The 21,077-nt window shown below is 44.6% G+C and overlaps 1 protein-coding gene across 1 annotated transcript in view; it reads right to left on the reverse strand.

The window, feature by feature from the left end:
• Positions 1 to 21,077, reverse strand: part of RREB1 (ras responsive element binding protein 1) — a 66,577-nt gene that overhangs the window by 33,189 nt on the left and 12,311 nt on the right. Inside the window, exons 5-6 of the mRNA XM_032182690.1 lie at positions 7,430 to 7,574; positions 6,133 to 6,269 (exon numbers count right to left, since the gene is read on the reverse strand). Coding sequence (XP_032038581.1) covers positions 6,133 to 6,269; positions 7,430 to 7,574 — 282 coding nt within the window. The remainder of the gene's footprint in view (positions 1 to 6,132; positions 6,270 to 7,429; positions 7,575 to 21,077) is intronic.

Consider the following 21,077-nt stretch of genomic DNA (forward strand, 5'->3'; position numbering starts at 1 on the left):
TACTTAAAATGCAATTCTGGTCTGCTTTTGCAAGACAGCATACAGACAGATGCTCAACCCACAGATTTTACTTCCCCTTTTTATTTGCTCAGTAAAAGGATGCACTCACCAGCTTTCCTGCACACCCCCTCCTTTGCCTTATGGGCATTAAGAGTTGCATTGTACCATGCCATATTTTTGATCCCACTATTTACCAGAGCTGGATTTTATTGCCAACAGCTGGCTCATGGAGTTGCTCCTGCACTGAATATGCTTGGAACAGAGATCAGGATTCAGTTCCTAGTTTTTCTCAGCCAGGTACCAAGCAAGCAAGCAGCTTTCTGAGCACAGGAGAGTTGGCCCAGCTGGCAATGCCACACAACTGACCCTTGTGTCTCTGTCCTTGGTTATAAGAAGTCTTGGAGCAGTTAGCACTTGGTAACTCTAGCAAACATTCCTACATAAATTATCCTTGCTGGTAGAACCTAAAGCAATGACTAAGAAGGGAAGTGTCAGGGCTACAGAGTGCCAAAACCAAAGGTCAAGGAGTCCATGACACGTCCATGCTAGAGCATCCCCTCTCTCTCTTTCTCTGTATTCAACAGCTGTGCAGGTTACAACAACCTCAGAATTATCCAGCAGCATAGTAAGAGCTCAAGTTTCATATTTTGAAGTGCAAACAACAAATGAGACTTATCTATGCACACACCAATGCTTGTGATCAAGATGGAAAAGTATGGTATTTCACAATGCCACATGAAGACTACTTGTCATTCATGCTCAAAGTTGCTTCCAGTAACAGTGATGTCAACTACTAGGAAGAAAATTCTCTTCTCACCACAAACCTGTAGTTTTGGCTCACAAATAATAAAAATTGCATACAACATTTGGTTTTCAAACACATTCACTCTTAATTTTTCAGTGTCACTAACACCCCCTTCCTACAAAATGATGACTGTGTGTAGAAAGCAATGTGTTTCACAAAATTGAAGTCAGCAGGATTATTCTGTACTACATAAGGAGAGAAAGTGAATTCCTAAAGTTGCTTAAGTAGGCATTGGCAAAAACAGGAATGAAACTTAAGGGGCTTTTTCTGGTGTTTTTTTTGGGGGGGTGTTTTTTTGTTTGTTTGTTTTTACATCCTGTACAATGTACTTTTACTCAGTCACATTGCTGCTCTGTACACAACTCAGTCTTGTACTAGTCTTTTCTACTGCTGGCAAAGAATGAAATAATAATCTCAGTACACTTTAAAATAAGTGTTTTATTTTCCTGGGTATTTTATCTCCCCAAAACCAAAGTAGAGAACCACTGTGAAGAACGGTAACTGGGCAATGAACATGTAACATTCTAAGTACCTGGAATAATTTTGACTCAAAATCCACTTGGTTTTGACTTTACTTAAAATAGGCTGCTCATGTGCATTAGCTAAAATGGCTAGTATTGGGGTGCAGGTCCAAGTACCATGCGACCACCTGACACCATGCGCTGAAGAACAGCGGTGTGCTGGCAAAGGGGGGAGCCTGGTGACGAGACTGACTGAATCACAAGCTCCATGCAACATCTCATGAAACAATTTACCCACAGAGTCAAGGAGACCATTCTCAGAGCACTGAAGTTATACACCTTCCTTCTGAGCAAAGCCATGTTACACCAGGCCACCACAGCAGCATTTCCTACCTGGGAGTGTTTTCAGAAACTTGAGCTCACAGCGGTTACCCTGGCAAAACTGCAGGCAGATGACAACAAACTCCAATGGTCAGGGTGTCCTGACACTTTTCATTCCAGGTCCTGAGCTGCTCTGTTGCTGTATCTTTTACTGATCTAACTGTTCAAAACAACAGCTTTCTATGGGGGTGTTCACCTCCAGCCAATCTGACTTTACAAGTTTCAGCAAAACTTGGGTAGGCTAGTTTGAAGAACAAGGTAGACTGTGAATGGCTGTTGGTTCTTTGCTTGGAAGTTTTACAGAAGTACATTACCCTGGAGCAAGAGAACTGCTTTTGCTGTTCTTGTGAAAATATGCCTGGGATTTGGCAAGCTACGGAGCTTAATAGATCATATCACTGTTTGGACATGCTCTGTAAAAGGTCAGAAAACTTCATCTACCCTGAATCCATTCATGGCAACAGGCATCTACTGGTACTGGTCTCTAGGTCAGCTCAGTGACTGAGGCAGGCAGTGTCTTTCACACCCTGCAATGTCTTTTTTTTTTTTTCTTTTCCTGTCTGCTTGGTTCCTATAAAAAAAGTCAGCAGAAACAAATCCTGTTATTGTAAGCAACACCACACTTAACGGAGTGTGATCAAAAAGTCCACCTAGCGCTCATTAAGACACAGGCTTTTACCACATTTCAAACTGTACAATCTGTCCTCGCTGAGAGCTAATGTTGAAACATGCCTCTGTGAAAGGTGGGAACTGCCATGTTATCACCACCTCCCTCCTCCTCTCCGCGGAAAGATGCACGGCCACAAGGAGCAGCGTAAATGTCTCCTTGCTGCAGAGGAAGGAAAATTAAAAAAACCTCAGCTGCTGGTACAGAAAGTACTGTAAGAAGCCTCCTGGAGGAGAGAGAGAGGAAATGAAAAGGGTATGCTCTGGTTACAGAGAAACCCAACGGAGGAATTTTTCAGTGTATGTAATTTTTTAAAAGCCACACGTTTTACTTTAAGCCTGTTCCATTGTACTTGCCAAGGGAAAGAAGAGAAACCTCACATAGCGCCTCGAGAGGCTTCTCCCCAGGAAATCCTCACGTCTCCTTCGCTCGGGCTGCTGATGGTGCTCAGCGCTGCCTGTCAGGCGACCTTTACAAGCACATTACCATGTTTGACAGCAACCCTCAGCCACAAAAGTTTCCAGAGAAGTTACCCCGCTCCGCGAGGTTTCTCATTTTCCCTACTGGCTGCCCGGCGTTTCAGCGCCCTGCTAATTATATCGACGCTCAGATACAAACTCACCAAAATAGACGGTGTCCTGAGGCCCCGGCTGCAGGGAAATGGCTGTCGGCTTTAAATAATCCAGGTAGGGAGGCTCAGAAAGCACCGCTGTGCGGCTCCCCCTGGCTAACAGGGATGCAGGCAGCCTCGCCGGGACCAGTTGGTGTCACTAATTGGGGTGCGGGTCCCAGGGCTTCAAAGGGACAGAGGCTGGCCGGGGGGTAATGCGCGCAGGATATGCAGTGCTGCAGCCCGCTGTCTGTGGGACAAAGGGCCCTATTCTCGCTCCCTGGAGCAGGGCACTTCTTACCGTAATTAGGAGACAAAGATGCCCGATTTGGGATTTTACATAATCGAGAGAGACTCTCCCAAGCGGGAGCCTCTCTGACACAATCGATGGATTAAGCATTGTTTATTCTGCTGCGAGTAAACAATGAGGTGCTCCCAGCTCGGGGCTTTACATGAAAAAGCCCTCCTCGGGAGGACAATGCGGGATGTCTTTTCATCCGCCTTTGAACAGCTAACCCTGCGATTCCCGGTTGTTCATTTGACGGTCTCTGGAAGGGTACGGGCCCACCCCGTGAATTAGCTGCTCACACACCCACCCAGGGGCTGCCAGACAGCCCTACCTTTCCTGCTTCTCCACAGGGACAGACGGATGCCCCGCTCGGGGAGAGAGGATGTTTGCCCTGTGGTCCAAGCAGGAAAGGCACGGCTAGGCTGACAGAGCACGGCTTATTTTTTGGCCGTGACACAACAGTTTGTGCTGGGCTACCTACGGCCGTAGCCGCAAACCAGCTGCCAGACCCAGAGCATCTGGCTGTGGGATGCACACCTGATACCTGCCTCGCAGAAGTCCTGATCAAGTGACTCTAATTTTACAATACTGGCAATAAAAGGAGACCAGGCATGTTCTGCTCTCTGCCCTTTGCTCATAACACAGGCGGTATGCTTTTTTGTTTGTTTGAAATTTGTTTAAGCAGAGTTCTTCCTCCTTGTCTTCTACAATAAGGAAGCACCAGGATTTGATGAATGCCTTCTAACACTTTGCAGTTTGCTCCCCAGCCACAAACACACCCATACACACATGCCTCCTGCTCTGTTATTCTAGCAACATGTTTTTTGTTTTCTTCATCTCTTTCACTCAAAAAAACAACCCTAAGCCTCACAAGAGGAATCATTTCAGTCACACTAACTCAGGGCTGAGAATGGCACACCACATTTGGCGTATTTTGTTGAATCCTACAGTCTTGCAGAGCTCAGAACCAGGGAATTGCAGCCCATGCCTGCCTAGGATTTAACCCATCTTCTGTGGGATGAAAGAGTCACCTTAACAGCAGCCCTGACTGCTTACCAGAGGATTTTCTGCTAGGTTGGGCCAAGCAGACAGTGTCATTTGACTTGTCTAGACCAGGACAAAAGGTGTGTTTTAAGCCAGATAGACAGGGCAAGCTGCATCTGAGTACGTTAGCTGATCAGGGGAAATCCTGGCTTCCTTGTCTTGTCCTATCTCCACTGAAATGTCTTAAATTGCTAAACCAAACATTTGACAAAAAAACACATTACCAGCATCTAGACAAGCCCATAAAGATCAGCATCCCAGCACCACCCTTAACTGTTGCCCACAGAGCCTGACTATCAACACCGACAGTCGTGGCTTTGATTTAGGGACACATTCTAGCCTTTGTTGCTCAACACAGCTAGGGGTAACAAAATCCATGTCAGGAGAAAGTTCCCGAAAAGCAAGTCTCCCAATCCCAGCAGAAGAGTTGCATGAAGACGAACAGCACTGTTTGCACAGCCGGTGTCTTTCTGCCTTGCAGCAGCAGACTGTAAAGCTGCCAGGCTAGAAGGGCATCTCTTCTGTTATCTTTTATCCAACACACAAAGCCAGAACCCACCTCTCCACTCAGCTTCATGGCATATGGCCTAGCAACGAGGTTGTATCTTCATGGAAGCTTTAAAGTGAGGCTAACATCAGGTTAAGCCTAGTAATACAGCCATTTTCTCTAAAATGTGTCTGAGATAATTTTGCCATACACTTGACTCTTCAGTGGGGGTTAAATAACAACTGTTTTAGTTTTGCCCTGCAATGAAAATTTACTTGATTTACTTCAGAAACAGTGAACTTCATTTAAATATCTACTATTTGCTGGACTAAGTTTAAGAAACAGCTTTTAAAATCCCTTCCCTGTTAATTACAATACATACAATGCCTGTTTAAAAAATGGTTTTGCACTTATTTACCAAGGCTTTCTGATTAAAAAAAAAAAAAAAAAAAAGTTAACCTCAGGTCTGCTCCATCCCATCGTACTAAGGCAAAGTGTTCAGGAAAGAATGTTGACACTTCAAGATGTTGAATTTTGCAACCTTCTGGAAAGATCACTGGAGAGTCCAGTGTCCTAAAATACGCCCAAAACACTGACAAGCTTCTGCAAATGGATAATCTGGTTTCATAAAATAGCAGCTTTTCTACGTGTTTAAACTAGACTTGGAATACCTCTTTTATATCTTCATGTATCTGGCTCTACTTTTTTCTATGGTAAAAAACAGGAAATAAAAAAGTATCAGAAGTCCCAGGAGCAATTACTTGAACGAAAACACTAAACTGAAACACCTTCCCAGACAACTAATAACTAATTTTTCCTTGTTAAGAGATGCTGATTTAAGCCAAAATCCAAAACATTCCCTAACCTCAACAGGCAGAAAAGCATAATACATTTTACAAAACGTTTGGAACCAAAAACTCATCTATCTTCACTCACTCCCACGACAAACAACAAAACTTTTATATCCAGTCTTCTTCTTTTCCTCAAGAAGAAAAATGTCATAGGTTTGTTACCTGAACACTTTTATTTTAAGCATCTTTAGTTTAACTTGTTAAAATTTTGCGATGGTGGCATTTTACAGTTTCACATAACAACTGTGATGAGTTTGGAGGGGAGGAAGGGTGCTTTAATTTCCTCTAAATACATTCCCAGCTATTAACTGGCAGATTTTCTGTATTAAAAAAAAAAAAAAATTACCCCCCAAAAATTAAGCCTTCCAGCACCCTTGTGACATAAGATGAGGCAGAAGGGTTTAAAAAACAGCTCAAAATCACAACAGGGGACAGTTAACAGTGCAGAGGTCTGAATGACGCTTGGGTCTCTCCCCTTCCCAGCAAGCTCTCTCAGACCATCTGGTGACCAGAAATGCTCTCAGGCCCATTTCTTACCTCAGCGAGTTATCTGGATGTGTCTCCATGTGGGACTCTAGCGCATACTTGCAAAAAAAATCTTTGAAACACACTGGACAGTGATAAACGTCGTCGTCCTTCTTATCCCCTTCACCTGACTGACCATCTTCGACGACCTTCAGAGACAGGAAAAAAAAACTCACTAGAGTGAATTTTAAGCAACAAACCCAATATGCAGTCCATTCAAAGTCCTCCTCTCAAAAACAAAGCAGCGGGCTTCACCTGCAACTCTGCTGCAGGTGACCAGAAATGGCTCATTTCGGGAGCAGCAAGAGGGTGAGAGGCACATGTGAGAATACGCGCAACAGAAAAGGAGGCTCAGCAAAAGATGAAGCGTGCAGCTAAGTCACGGATATATCAGTTCTAATGAGAAACTGTGATGGGAACAACTTATAAACCCCTATGTTTATATACCACTGAACTAGCATTCCTCCCCCTTCAGAAAGCCAGGCGAGCTGTCAGACTAAATTATTTATGCCACTGAAATACTGCCAACTGCTAACTCAAGTGGTCCATGGAAAAGCAATGAACTTCTGCATGTTTTCTATAGCCCTCTTCTGATTACAGGGAGAAAGCTTGCACAGGAACAAGGGGATACTGAGCTAAATGGAGCTGCTACTAGTTCGCCATTTAGAGATTGTAAGTGGAAAGGGTTGAGTTAAGTTTGGCAGTCACCATACATTTTGTATAAATGACTGAAATGCAATAAAATATTTCATAAACAAAACTCTAATGGAAATGTCTAGCCTTCAAATAAATATTTTCTGGTTGCTCTTGCAACTCAAATAATGCAGGATTATGCTACTGCAGAAGGGAAACACGCTATACATTTTTTTTCTCCAGACCAAAACAAAAATGCACTTAAGTTTTTTCAGCTTTTGAAGTAAACACTGTTTCTTTTTTAAAGTTCCAATCACTATCCTGCAATAATACTAATAATTAAACAAGGGAAAAAATAGGGGAAAATCTATGGTAGCAGAAGAATAGTTCATCCTCTTCTCATCCAACATCAGCTAATACAAATCATAAGCAAACCAGAAATTTATAAACAGCATAGAAAAAAAAAAAAAGGAATTATTTCAGTCTCTGAAATTAGAAATTCATTGTTGATTTCAGACAACAGTGCTGACAACAAAGGAAAAACATGGTATCTTAAAATGTACAGGGCTGTAACAAAGACCAAATTTAACTATTCCCATGCCGACTGCATGAACACAGCAGCTGGAAGTTTAGGAGGCAGCCAGGAAAGCCTTTTGCTGCATGCCTGGTAAAGAACCTTTTTTGCAGGCGTCCTCTCCTCTCTGTCCATCTCAGCATCTTGACTAAGTTTCCGTTTCGAAGACAATCGCCTGCGCTTCAGCGGAGACGGGGGAGTTGTGCTCGCTGTGCTGTTTGGATCCTTCTCATGAATCTTCATGTGCCTGAGCAGGAGGGGGAAGACGACACTGTCAGCGGGCAAATAATTGGGACGGGAAGTCCGCGTAAATTTTAGTGCCAACACTCCTCCAAGGTTTGCCTTTAAAGGATCGCGGCAGAGATCCCACAAACTGCATCGTGCTTCTGAAAGGCAGCTGGGGCACGATCCAGCATGGGCTCTTTACTGAGCCCCTGAGCGTGCGGGGTGGTGGGCATAGTGCCCAGCATCTGTCCCCATGCCCCAGCCCACAGGACGGCTCTCACCCCGATACCGCCTGGCCCCAGGAGCACCGCATCTCTCCCCCATCACCCGTGAGGCTCTGCTTCTGCCCAAAGCCACGCGGTGATCCACACATCTGGCCGCAGTCTGGTGGTGGTCAAGCAAGTAAGAGCCTGCAGTTCAGCACCTACTTTTCTCAATGCAAAAGAAATGCCCTGTCTTCAGCTGGCTCTCCTTTTTGCTGCTTCAGACCGTACCCCAAATTGCATCGGTATGCCCCAGTGTCAGAACGACACTTACATGCACTCCTATTTCCTTCTCAGCCTTAACACAGAATACTGGTGCACCCCAAAATCAGATTTCAGCTGCAAATGTGAAGTCAGGATGTATCTGCTAATACTGTTTAGCTGCAGCAGGTATGGCTTGAGAAATTCAGTATTGCCAAAATGTGTTCACAAGCCCCTGTCCCCAAGGACCATGACTATTTCTTGTCACAGAGGCACTGAAAAAGGGAAAAAAGATTCCACAGAGCCCATCCATCCTTGCCCCAGGTTACAAGTACCGTCACTGCAGGATGGGTCTCTAAACCCCAGTAGACTGACCGAGAGACATCTAGTGCATTTCTTTGGTTCTCTGATGCTGTGTATAAACCCAAGGAAGTGGCTCAGGAAGGAATCTCACGAATATCTGCACACCTGACCCACTTGCCCCACAGTCCGCTGTGTTTGCAGCCCAAGGAAGATACTCTCACCTGGTTAGATGACAGGTATTACTCCCGCGTTTCTTCTTCAGAGTACTCAAAGCTTAACTAGTGCTTTTTTAAAAAACAGATGTAGGGCCTTGGGCCTTAAATTTTCTGTACTCAAGTGCTTTCAAAAATAATCTAACTGAGGCTCCTACCTTCCTATATGCAATGGAAATTCTCACTTCTAATAGTTAGAAATAGGAGTGTAGGAGAGAGGTGTCCTTTGTCTGTGTGACTGACTTCAAAGCAGCACAAGGGAGACAATGTTAATGGCATTTGGGCACGCTCCTTCAGAAGTCACACCACCAACTCAGCTCAGGACGGTGCCATTTCACTTGACTGCACGCTATCATGTTCAAACATGAGAGAATGTTGTAATCTAAACGAGTCTCATATGTCCTCATAACTGCTTGGGTGTTATGACATAAAATCAATTTTAGTTTTGAATGCCAAGGGCATGATGCTGCAAGATAGCACACTGGACCAAACTGACCCACGGGCAGAAGCTGCTGGGATGACTGTCTCCCAGCACAATGCTTTTTATTTGTTTCCTTTCACAATCTGTGAACGTTTAGATAAAGCCAACTAAATTACTGTCTCAAACTACACCCGGGCTTCTGAGGGTGTTATGTAGGAACAGCCAGCATTCAAAAGCTCCGGATGTATCAGAACCACTGCAAGATTAACATGGCTGGTAAGATGCTGACAGCTTTCAGCTCCCAGCCTTTTGGTGGACCAGACTGAGCCCCCTGGTAACCCTCACCAGTCACATAACCAGGGGATGGATGCTGGTGACATGTGTTGGTCACAGTGTGGGAGGCTCCAGAAGAAGAGAGCATCTGTGTGCAGATGTGTGCAGCCGGCTGGGTAGCAAGAGCTGCCTGCAGTGGTTACAGATAAACCTGGAAAGAAACTGGGAACGACCAGCCAAAAACAAAGGATCCAATTCCAGAGGCACAGCAAAATGCAGAAGGTGGTCTGTTGGCCCTTTTTTTTTTAATTTTATTTTTTTTGGTAAAGAGTGCTTTCTAGTTTTGATGAGATCTCCTTTTTGCATGTGCCTGTCCCCCCAGACAGAGCCAGCCAGCCAAACAGACAGACAGCCTGCACGCTCACCCTTCTGGCAGCCTGGCTGACACCTAGCTAGTATTACTTGGCCAGTAACTTTTCACAGAGGTAGAGAGTGAAAGCAGTCGAGCTAAATCACATTCACTTAGAAAACAAACAACAACAACAAACTGCTATACCTAAAGCGTGGGACTTTTTGTTTCTATTTTCTTTCCAAGTCTCTTTCTGTTGGTATCAAGTATACAGAACTTCTGTTTAGTAGCTACCCATGCAAAACAGCTTCCTCAGGGCTGAGCTATTTTCCCTGCTGTTCATCCATCTGCTTAACTCTGCCTGTTTCAACAGAGCTGCTCCTACGTGAGAGGGGTGCAATGGCACATCCAGGGTGTACCAACAGGAGAAACTGTGGAGACCTCCAGGTGAGTGCCAGTCCAGCCTGGCACCTCCGGCCGGCTTGACACAATCCATGCTAATACACCGTCTCCTGCAAGTCCCAGAAGCAGTCCACCTGTGTTTGCAATATAATGCATGCTAATAAGGCAGGGCTTGTTAATGTGGGTGCAGCACCGCAGCGACAGGGCTTTGCTACTACACCTGGCGCTGAAGTCACCAGCTGTCCCCAGCCTGCAGTTCTCCTGCCTGCATTCCCATGCACGCTTTTGCCATGCCCGAAAAGCATGAGCAGAATCCATACCCCCAGCAGGGAATACGGTAATCCCTTCATGTTTCAGCTTTGCATATTTGAGAGGAAGCAGCCTGAGCTATTGAGCTATAAACAGGAAGACACCCTGACTGCACCTTTGACTTTTACTGTGTAGGTCAAATATCACAGACACTGTGATAGCTCCCTGCATCCAATCATTAAGGAAAAAGAAAAATCTGAAACCAAAGCAACAGGTTCCAGAGTTCTCAAGGAGAGTTGCAACCTGTCCTCTTCATTACAGCAAGCAGGTTTATTCCTTTGACAGGTTAAGCAAGTTTCACTACATCGAGTCAAGGGTGGAGAGGAAAAAGATTACTAGAGCTACAACCCAAGATAAGCGTGAAGATAAAGCTGAGCAGTACAAAGGATAGACACAATCTTCATCTCCCTCTTTTACCTTGCAACATGGATGTCATTCTGCCTCAAGAAAACATTTATCACCCAACTTAGGTTGAACTGCAGAAGATGCCAAGTCACATCCACAGACTTTCTTTTAAAGTTAGATGTTCCCTTCACCAAGGCTCCTTTTACTTTAAAAGTTTCCTAATTAAGGGGGGGGAGGGGGGGAAGTGTTGCCTTATTCTCCTTTAGAAGAGTTTGCCTTGATTAGATCTTACATGTAACACTGAAAATGCTCGACCTCACTGTTTAGCCTGCCAAGACACCAGAAGAACAGGAACAAAGCTGTGCTTAGAAGTTATTTTCCCATTGTGACTATAACAACATATTTTGGCCTGACAACACTGGCATACTTCAAACGCAAAAGTCCGGCTCATAAGTCAGCCTGGCTTTCAGAATCTACAGTGACAAAGAAAAATGATATGACATTCATAAATTCTAAAAAATAAAGATAAACATTCAACACTTTAAGTGAGGAAAAAAAAGAAGGGCAAAATAAGGACATGCACGGAAATGCTCATGTTCAGCCACAGAACCAGCTTACAGTAACACTTGCCAGCATCTCTGAAGTGACCACTACCTCGGCTCAGGAGAGCTGAGGGAACTTTGCTTTTTTTCTAATTTACATCAATGAAATGTAGCTGTGAGCCATCCTACAGGGCAGCCCACGAGCAGCAGACAAGCTCAGGATGGCGCAGAGTCCTGAAAACTGCACTGCATGCAGTGGTTATCAGTCCCCCCAGCACGCAGGTAGGTCACACACACTTGGACAAGTTCTGTGGCGTGCAACACTAAAATGCAACCATGATTCACAAGATGAAATGAAGGAGACAAAAATCTGTGCTTAATACCAGTGAGGATTCTGAGCGCTATGTGCTAGTTGGCTTTGATTAAACTCTCCAAGCAAGTGATAGATCTCTATTTAGAATGAGTCCAGACACAGAGCCAGAAGAATTTGCAAAGAATAGCCCTGAAACGGCAAGAGGAAATTAAGTATTTTCCAAACAAGGTCTGATCCACCTCTGATCTGAACTCTTAACGTTTAAGAATTGCTATGCAAAAAATGCAGATAACTTACTACATGCTCTGCTTTTCACAGCACAGCTGTACGTGAAAATGCTCTCCTCATAATCTCTTTCCTCCCCCTCACAAAAAGAATTTCACAGGTGAGCCAAGAGGATCCAGCTGAGCTATGACTGTGTGCCAGTCGGCCCTCACAACAAAACCACATTTTTCAACTGCTTCACTGCAGCTGAAAAATTCCATCCTCCCTGGGAGAATCACCTTCCGCTTCCCCTCTTGTGCCACAGCTTTCCTCTTCCCCCAAGCATCACGTGAACAGAATGACCAAGATGATAGTGCACAAGAATTCCCCTCACTTCTGCTCTTTTTTTTCTAAAAAAAAAAAAAAAAAAAAAAAGCAAAACAAACAAAGCCAAAAACAAATGGGCAGTAAGTCTTTGTCCCAACAGCACAGTGCAGAGCGTGATTTCAGAAGGGTGAACACTGGACCAGAACAGTGGCAAGCGAATACTTCACTGCTTTTCACTGAAGAAGAGACTTTTGTGAAAACAAACAAATGCAGAACTCAAGTGCCCTACTCCTTTTTCTCTCCTTGGATCGTGTTGGATCAGTGCCTAAGGGAGGTGACTCACGGGGAGGGGGGGAAGCATGTGCCCTACTGAACTGATACGCAGTTTCTATTGGTCACATCCCCATCTTTACTGCGTCTCCAAAAAGGGTTGCTGCATTTTCTTAATGCAGAGGGGATTTGCATGTTGATCATATAAGCTTTCTGGAGGTCTCGAAACAGGGCAGCCCACATCTCTAGTGCCAAAACCAGAACGTGGGAAGGTTTTGACTGGCTGGCTCAAGGCTAGAACCAGGAGTCAAAGCATCCTGAAAGAGGCAACTGCACAACACAGCTGCTCCCAGCTCCGGGTCCCGCTGAATTATGAACAAAACCAGGAGCTCCTGCTTTGCATGCAGATAACCCGAGCAGCACCACTTTGGCTCTTGGGGAGGAAGCATCCCTCTGCCTCAGCTTGTGTGGGAATCCCTCACCTCTGTCTCTGGGGAGCAAAACCGCACCATCCGTGCGCCCCAGGTTTCTGTGGCTGCCGATGTGCTCCACATCCCTGAAAAAGGGCATGCCTGCCCCAGAGGCCCAGGCAAAAGGAAGGTGTGGAACAAAAGGGTGGGTCTACAGCCTCTGAGCAGGGTCCAGGGTTAAAGCCTCTCCCTTATAACCATGGCAGCACAAGCACTGCTGGCTTTCAGTCAAGAGGTTTATGCCAGGTAGGTCTGATTAGAAGGAGCAGCATGTCCAGAGGGGGAGCAGCAAGCAATTTCACTGGGGCCCGGTTGGGAAAGTCCCAGCATCTAAATCAAGATTAATTCTTGAGCACAGGATCCAGTGCATGTACAAACACCCTCCTCCTCCCTCACATCTCCACTTCTGTGAAAACACAGTGGGGAGGCCAATGAATCTGGGCATTATCAGTCCAGAGAGATCATCTGACAGTATCAAGTTCAGGTTCTGGCTTCATATCCCACATATTATTCTAAGTTTCTCCACTTTACCACTAGATGTACCCTATACTCTACTGAATTGCATATTGCTGTTCCTCATCTCCCTTGTGATTTCTGAGCAGTCTGGTATCAAAATCTAGGGGATGATTCTCACACATCTGATACTTATCTGAAGACACTCACAGAATGAAAATAAAAAATAATGCTTTTTAGGCTTTACCTTATTGAAAATATACTACTGTATTATTTTTTTCCCAAAGTAGAGTTCCTCAAGTTCACCAGGCTAGTCTGGGAAGGACTGAGCTGGTCAGATTCCCTACGCATGATTTGGTTGATACAATTGCTTTACTTCTTCCACTGTTTTCTACCCTGAGATTTTTCACTTACATTACTACTTTCAAATAACAGTAAAATTTCTGAAGAATCAAAAAATATATATTTTCAGTAATCTGCAGTAAAGAACATACCTAACATTAAATATGTGAGCAACTTTCTGTTTAAAAACAAACAAACAAACAAACAAACATTTGCTTTATCTAAGTTTCAACTTTGTGTCACCATATCAGGACCAACAAGAGCGCAGGATGTGTGCACACAGGATGCAAATTGGACCATGATGTTATTTGGACCCCACAAAATGAAAAAAGTCTCAGAGAGCGAGAGAAGGCAGCCTTCAAAATTACACTGCTAATGTCTCCTCTGAGAAATTTCTGTGTCATCTCAGCTTTGTCACTGTTGCTTTGTTCTGCTTAACAAATCTTACTTCAGCCCAAATGGTCCAGAAATGTAGCAAAACACAAGGGACTATGCTTCAAAGCTTCTGCTATTTGACATGCATGGGAAATGAATCTTAAACAAACAGAAAGTGAAGCAGCAGCATTTTTTGGAGCAATCACTTAATACACTTCTGCTAACCCTCTCCTTAGTGTCTCGTGAATATGACTGGAACTTAAGTCAAAAGTACAGTAACATTATACCCTTGGGTTAAAGAGTTTAGTCAGTTGTTTGTTCGTTAAAACATGTACAGAATCTGTATCGACAATGTATTTCCAGTGCTAATTACAAACAGCAGCCACTTAAGAGAGCAATTCACTCAGCCCTTGCCAGTTGTAATCACAGGAACCAGAAAGATGCAGGTAATTTTGCAAATCAAACCTGATCTGTACTTGGATGAGTTTCTGTTTTTCTTCTCCTTGGCTCCTTTGCTACTTTTATCCTCAAAATTACAAAAATGATCCCAAAAGCCCTAAGCCACACAAGCACACTTCACAGCAAATTGAGAGGCGTGACAACACAAAAAACTCAACTACTTGGGAAACGCTTTCTTACACCAATCTCAAAACAGATTTCAAGCCCCACCAAACAGCCTAGTCTTAGCCAGTGACGGATGCTAACCTGTGGCAAAGGGAACAGCCCACAATCTCCAGGGCTCAGCTGCTGAGCGCCATGGCAATGCAGACGATTCCACTGAAAAGCCCGGGCAGGGCAGACAGGTCCCGGGAGGACCAGGTGGGGAAGCACTGACTCACTTTGGCCGTGTGTCTGCAGCCACGTGCTGCCATGCAGACGTGCCCCCAGTGTCCCTCCGAGCCCAGTGCGGGCTGCTGGGCCTGTCCATCTCCCTGCGACATGAGGCACAGCAAAACCAGCCTTTCAGCAGGGTGGCAGGCAGCATCATTTGGGTGACACAAGCGTAATTATTTAGATCCGCCCAGACTACCTGGGAGCACCAGAGTGGCAAAAGCCACCTGTGACTGGGTTCAAACAACAGACTAGAAACCTCTTCCAGCACTACCAGGCTGGCCTGCAAAGTTAACCAGTGCCATACAGCTGCCAGTATGTGACACCTAAAGACATATGATACACGTACATGCACACAAAGTATTTTGTATTTTTATCCTGGAATAAAATTTTTCCTTTGCTGCCGAATAAAGGCAAGTTGCAAGCGTGACTGAGAGGAAAGATACTGATCTACAAATCCAAAAAGTGGGGGGGAGGTACCATTTCTGAATAATTATGCTGTATTCACAGATATTTAAGCAACTACTTGCGACGCAGAATCAGCAAGTTGTAACAGGCTGGGATTGATACAACTGCATTCCCAGCTTGGCTCAAAGTCACTCCTGTTCTCTCTACCAGAAGTGCTGTCAGAACACCTCAAAGGAAAAAAAGGGAGACAAATATTTGCCTGATGATGCTGTGACAGGGAAGTGATTCAAAACATGCCTCCAAAGCAAAGCTTACCAAAGGACAGCAAAAGAAAGTATTCATTTGCCGACTGCATCAAACCTTGCAGAAGGGAGGGCAAAAGAGGCGAGAAATACAGTCTGAGCTTCCCAGTATCACTTCACCAAACTGCCTGCCTGCAGTCTGCATTAAATTCAGAGCAGACCTAAATTAACATTGCCAAATACTGCATGGAGACTTCTAAGCCGTAAGAAACTCTTTAATAAGTATTAAACAAGATCCCTCTGCGGCCCCCATGCTTCTTTAAGCTTGGAGACAAAAGTTTATTAACAACAGTAAAACTAAGCAGGAAAAAGGCTTTCAAAGTGTATGAAAAACCTGGCCTGGGACATTCTGAACTGCTGTTTTCTTTCATCTTTTTGGAAATTTGTGGTTTTCAGGCACTTCCTTTAGTTATCATGGTATAAAAGGCTTATCAATACATTCAGAATTGATTTTAAAGTTCACAGTAAAACAAGTGTGACTAGATGGTAAGGACAACTGAAGCTGTTTTAAATTTTAGCATCAGGGAAAAAAATCAGAGAGAAAAAAAAAAAAATAGAGAAGGGATGTCAGAAGGTCTTATCCGTAACAGCAAGCAAGGCTGAAGAAGTCCCAGGTACGTCCTGCCTCCCCCGACACCGCACCCTTTTAACAACCAAGCAAACATTAGCCTCAGCTACTTCCCAGAACCAGGCAGAGCCCTCGTGCAGTTGCTGCCCTGTCACACTCCAGTGTTGAGCAATCCCGATGGCACAGAGCAGAGAACAACTTGCTGCGTCACACAGCTCAAGGAGGAAAAAACAGACGGCCACAGGGCCACAGCCATTCTGGGGATGCTGCGCAGATGGAGCCCAGTACCTCCCCCCCCACACGCAGGCCTGCAAACAAGGAAGCTGTGCCAGATAACAAGCACATCTTCGTTAAAGCAGGGTCTCCACATAACCCTGATATCTGCAGTCACCAAGTGACTCGAGGGGCAAGGAAGCCAGGGTTATCGCTGCACACACAAGTTGTGCAAACTCCTGCCAGCGCTGCAGACGGCATCCTAGCAGGCCCGGCTTCACGTGTTCAGGCCATTTCCTCTCCTGTTCCTGAACATGTGGTCCTCCTTCCTCACCAGCGGTGATCTCACACACAGCACCAGGAAAAGGTTTCTCGTCTCGTTCCACGGCTCTGCTTTAGTCCAGCAGAGTCGCTGGAAACTGCAGTCCCTGCACGACTTCTGCTACTTTACAGGAGGCAGCAGAAACTGCAGCAGGACATGGGGAGTTCAGGATGCTGGGCCCACACAGAAGCTGCACACCTCCTCTGCTTGACGACATCTTTCCACACAATGCACTGGAGTGCTGGCGCTGAGGAATTACTAAAAATCACCGAGACTGTTCAGAAAACTTCAGCTAAGGGAGCAGCCTGACAAAGTCAGCACACCTATTGATGCCCTCAAGAAAGAGAAAGCAGCGCTTGTACTCTGGGTGGTATTCACCAGCTGCACCATGGTGCTACTGCTTTATAGACCTTTTTTTTTTTTTCTTTCTTTTTTTTCTGAAGCTGTGCATCGTGCAGGTGAACATCACAGCTCAAAAACATGAGTGAAAGGCCCCAGTGAATGAAGAGCTTATTTTTAAAAGGGGAGACAAGAGAAAGGCAAAATAAACCCGCTGACCCCGAGAGGGGGCACATACTACAGTGTGCTGGTTGCAGCATGCTGAACTAGAACAGGTCGAGCAGGTTAGATACTGGGGGGAGAAAAGGTAAAGCTGGAAGACACATTAAAGGTGGAACGACAGCAACCACAAATGCAGTTTGAGATAGACTTTTTCCTCCTTCTCTTTGGTACGTGGCCCAGGAGTCTCTTCAGACAACATTCAACACGCGCTCATTAGGGCAGCAAGGCAAGCATTTCTGACATGCACGCACAACAGGCTAAGCAAAGATTTCCCTAACAGACAAACTTTCCCAGCAAACTTTCTCAGCAACCAGCATTTTCTACACAGAATTGCCCACAGTGAAGTACAGACCTAGAAGACAAACCAGAATGCCATCCGGACACGCTGCTTGTTAACCTTGAGAGCCAACATATCCACAAGACACGCTACAATGTCAGGCTCATGGCAAAGGACTAACAGCCCCTCAACTGGCTGCAAAGATCACCTGGATTTTCTAGTGCTTGCAAAGTTAAAGCTTGTATTTATTTTGTGGCTCTTCCAAGGTGAGAAGGGGAAGTAACATCCCCAGGAATACTAAACCTTTAGAGGAGGTGATGTTCCTGAAAGGGTACATACGCTGAAAGATCAAGGTCACCGCAGCCATGTGCTCTGCGACTAGCGTCTAATCTGTCAACTGGCTTGTGCTCATTTGAGCTGTGACACGGGTAACAAAGCAGCACTAAGCTATGCTGAATACACTCTGTTACACGGAGATTTATGTTATTGCCTGTGAGGAGGGTGTTAGTACCCAGCAATGTCGGACCACCTTCCCCTCGGCACGATTCATACCCAAAACCTGAAGTGACCACTGAGGGCAGAGCGTCCCCACTTTGCCTGCAGAAAACCAAACCGTAAAAACCCACAACCTTACAAGGTGCAAGCTCAGATTTAGGTATTAATTAAAGGACACGCACACACACAAAATCTGGGGCTGAAAAGCTCACGGAAGTGGTTCTTATGTTTAGGTACCGAAGAGCTGTGGAGATGCAAGTATAATGTTCCTCATTGTGTACGCTTTGGTTCTCAAGAACAATGGAGCTAATTAAGGTCAGCATATAAATCTTAACTCTGCACTTCCTTGCTTTGCTTGATTCTAATCAGATCTCAGCATTAGTGTTTTTGTGTTAACTTCCTTTGCTGTTCTTTAATGATAACTGAAGGGGGATACTGTCCAAGGCTGCAAGCAGTGCTCAACACATCTGAAATCATGGCATCTCCTTACAGCTCCAAGGGCTCACAGTGGTACTGTGACACAAGAGCTCCTTTAGGGTCACTTACAGCTGAAGATATCCATGGTGGTTTTTTTTTTTGAGCATCCTATTTATGTATCATGTGAATTAAATAATGGTTTATGTAAAATCTTTACAAAGATGGCCAATCTACTCAGCAACAGTGAGACAGACAAAAGTTTCTGCCTGGTACTATTAAAATTACTTTGTTCCTCCAATTCTTATCAAAGACACAGAGAAACAGACTCCTTCTGCTATACACTGCTGTTGAAAAGTCCTGACCTTTTCTTTCTTTCTTTTTTTAACATGGAGGTCCCAGCAGGGTACCCAACATTTACTCTGGACATATCTGCTGACAGGAGAGACCAAAAACATTTCTCTCCATCCGTTTCCCCACCTTTATTTACAAAATGTATTAGTGAAAACATAAGGAATATTTTTTAACCGCAAAGAAAACCAGAACAGGTATCACATCTCACTTGTCTCCTACAGCTACAGTTATCAATTACCAGAAGCAGAAATTAGTCCTTTGTGTTAGTTATCCCCGCTCAAGAATTAGGGCACTTGTATTTGCTGAAGCTTATATTTTACTAGCACGGTGACAGTGGTTAAATCATTCCCCACATATAAGGAATGCATTTGAAATGCATTCCTTATGGATGCCTGTATGCATCCTGCTTCTTCATATTTAAGAGCACTGAAATAAAAGCTCCTCAGGAGAAGACCAAAGAGACATTCCTGTTGTGCAAGACAATAATCGATGGCCTTTTCACACACGCGAAGTGTCAGTCATTTTCAGTGTGGCAGGTTCTTTGGGTACTTGTTTTTGTTTCAAGTTTTACGTGTTCAATCTTCCAACGCTACCCAAAATTTGATACCAAATTTCCACTTGGCCATCTTTGCAAACCACCATAAACCAAACACTGTTGTAACAAGACAGTTCCTCTCCCCTTCTGCAACTCCCCTCCTGTTACCTTCCCATCCCTCCCCCCCCCCAAAAAAAAAAAAAAAGAAACAACAGCTCATCATGCCTTTTTAGCTATGTTCTGCCTCCAAAAATTCCCATCTTAAGCAAATGCTAGACTGAATGCATGTGCTAGACTGCAGAGATCCTATTTGTACTTCGAGGCTGGGCATTGTTACTGCACTGCACCCTACAAAGCACACACAACTTACTGGAAGCGGGCCAGTGCCATAAATAACATAGGAGAAATTCACAGGTGGAACACAGGGAGAGGATGGATTTAGCCAGATCTCGAAGACACTCTGCGTATTGGATGTTTGAGAAGTCACAGGCAGCCTGTATGCGTGCCTGCCCATAAAACACAGATCCATGTTAAAGAGAGCTGGGAAATCGTTGAAGCATATGCATCTCAATCCCTGTGCCGTTATGGGGATCCAGCATGCACCATCCAAACAGTAAGTTACAGCCTTCACTAAGTGTATGCTCTTCATTTGCCAGTGAAGGTGGCTGGCTGAAACAACAAAATTCACAGGTTCCCCTCCAGCACATGCATTTTCCATCTTTCTCAAAAAACCTGCACTCGGCAACATATACATACACACGAAGCATCGCTTAAAAAATCTGAATAGCAGAACAGGACCATACACTGATAACAAAAACAGCTGTTTGTCTCTCTAAGCACATTAAAAAAAGAAGTTTGGGAAAATTATCTAACACTGAGAATAGGATTGAGAATGAAAGTGCCTTCTTAATTAAAAGAAGAAATACCTTCTTTGATAGGACCCTTTGTAAGCATGCTTCAAAGCATAGCTTCTGCAATCCAGATCTTCCAATTTGAGTTTCAAAGACTTCTGCATGTGGTTGTTGCATGTGGTGTTTTGCATGTGCCAAAAAAAAAAATCCCCAAACTTTGAGACCTATTCCTGAGATAGTACATAAACAGCCTATGAGTACTTAAGCAGGATGCAACTAAAAAGCCTTTATGAAGAATTTTGCCAGGCAGAGGGCAAGGAGTGGAAGGGGAGAAAAGGTCAATACGTGTGACATTCTGGTTCACAACGCTTCAGTTAGTTTGCACGGTCACACTCACAGACAGCATGGCAACCACCAGCCGTAGACACTGCAGCTTAGTTTACCAAACTGGGGAAGTTGTGGTAGAAATACATATATTATCCCTTAACTCTTTTCAGACTTGCCACAGAGCCTTTAATAGCTACCCACTGGAAACTGGCAGGAAGGTCATTTCTCGCCTCCTGTCTGGCATTTATATTCTATTAACATTTCCAAGTTGCATGCAGAACATGTCTTTGGCAGGGAGGAAAATGTGATTTTAAAGTGATAGGTACAGACCATCCTTAGCTACAGAAATGGAAAAGGAGCTGTTGGCAAACTCTCCTACCCCGGAGGAAACCCTTCTGGAGCAAGTGGAGGCATCACTCTTCCCACTGAAGCCTGATGCATGTTCTACTGGAATGCAGCACAGTAAGTCAAGCAAACTCTTTTCTCTACCTTAAGGTCCCTTGCTAAAGCTCACAAATCAACACCACCATCAAAACCCACAGCAGCGGGCTAACTCTTCTGTCTACATTTCGGGGAGATGTAATGGGGGCGATGGAAGAAGAGGCTTGCAACTTCCTATTTGGTGGCAGAGTCTAGACCCAAAAGGGCTCCTCACTATTTATAGATAAACTCCCGAGAGAGCTACAGATGGAA

The sequence above is a fragment of the Aythya fuligula genome, chromosome 2 (assembly GCF_009819795.1).
Source record: "Aythya fuligula isolate bAytFul2 chromosome 2, bAytFul2.pri, whole genome shotgun sequence".
NCBI classification, from domain to species: Eukaryota; Metazoa; Chordata; class Aves; order Anseriformes; family Anatidae; genus Aythya; species Aythya fuligula.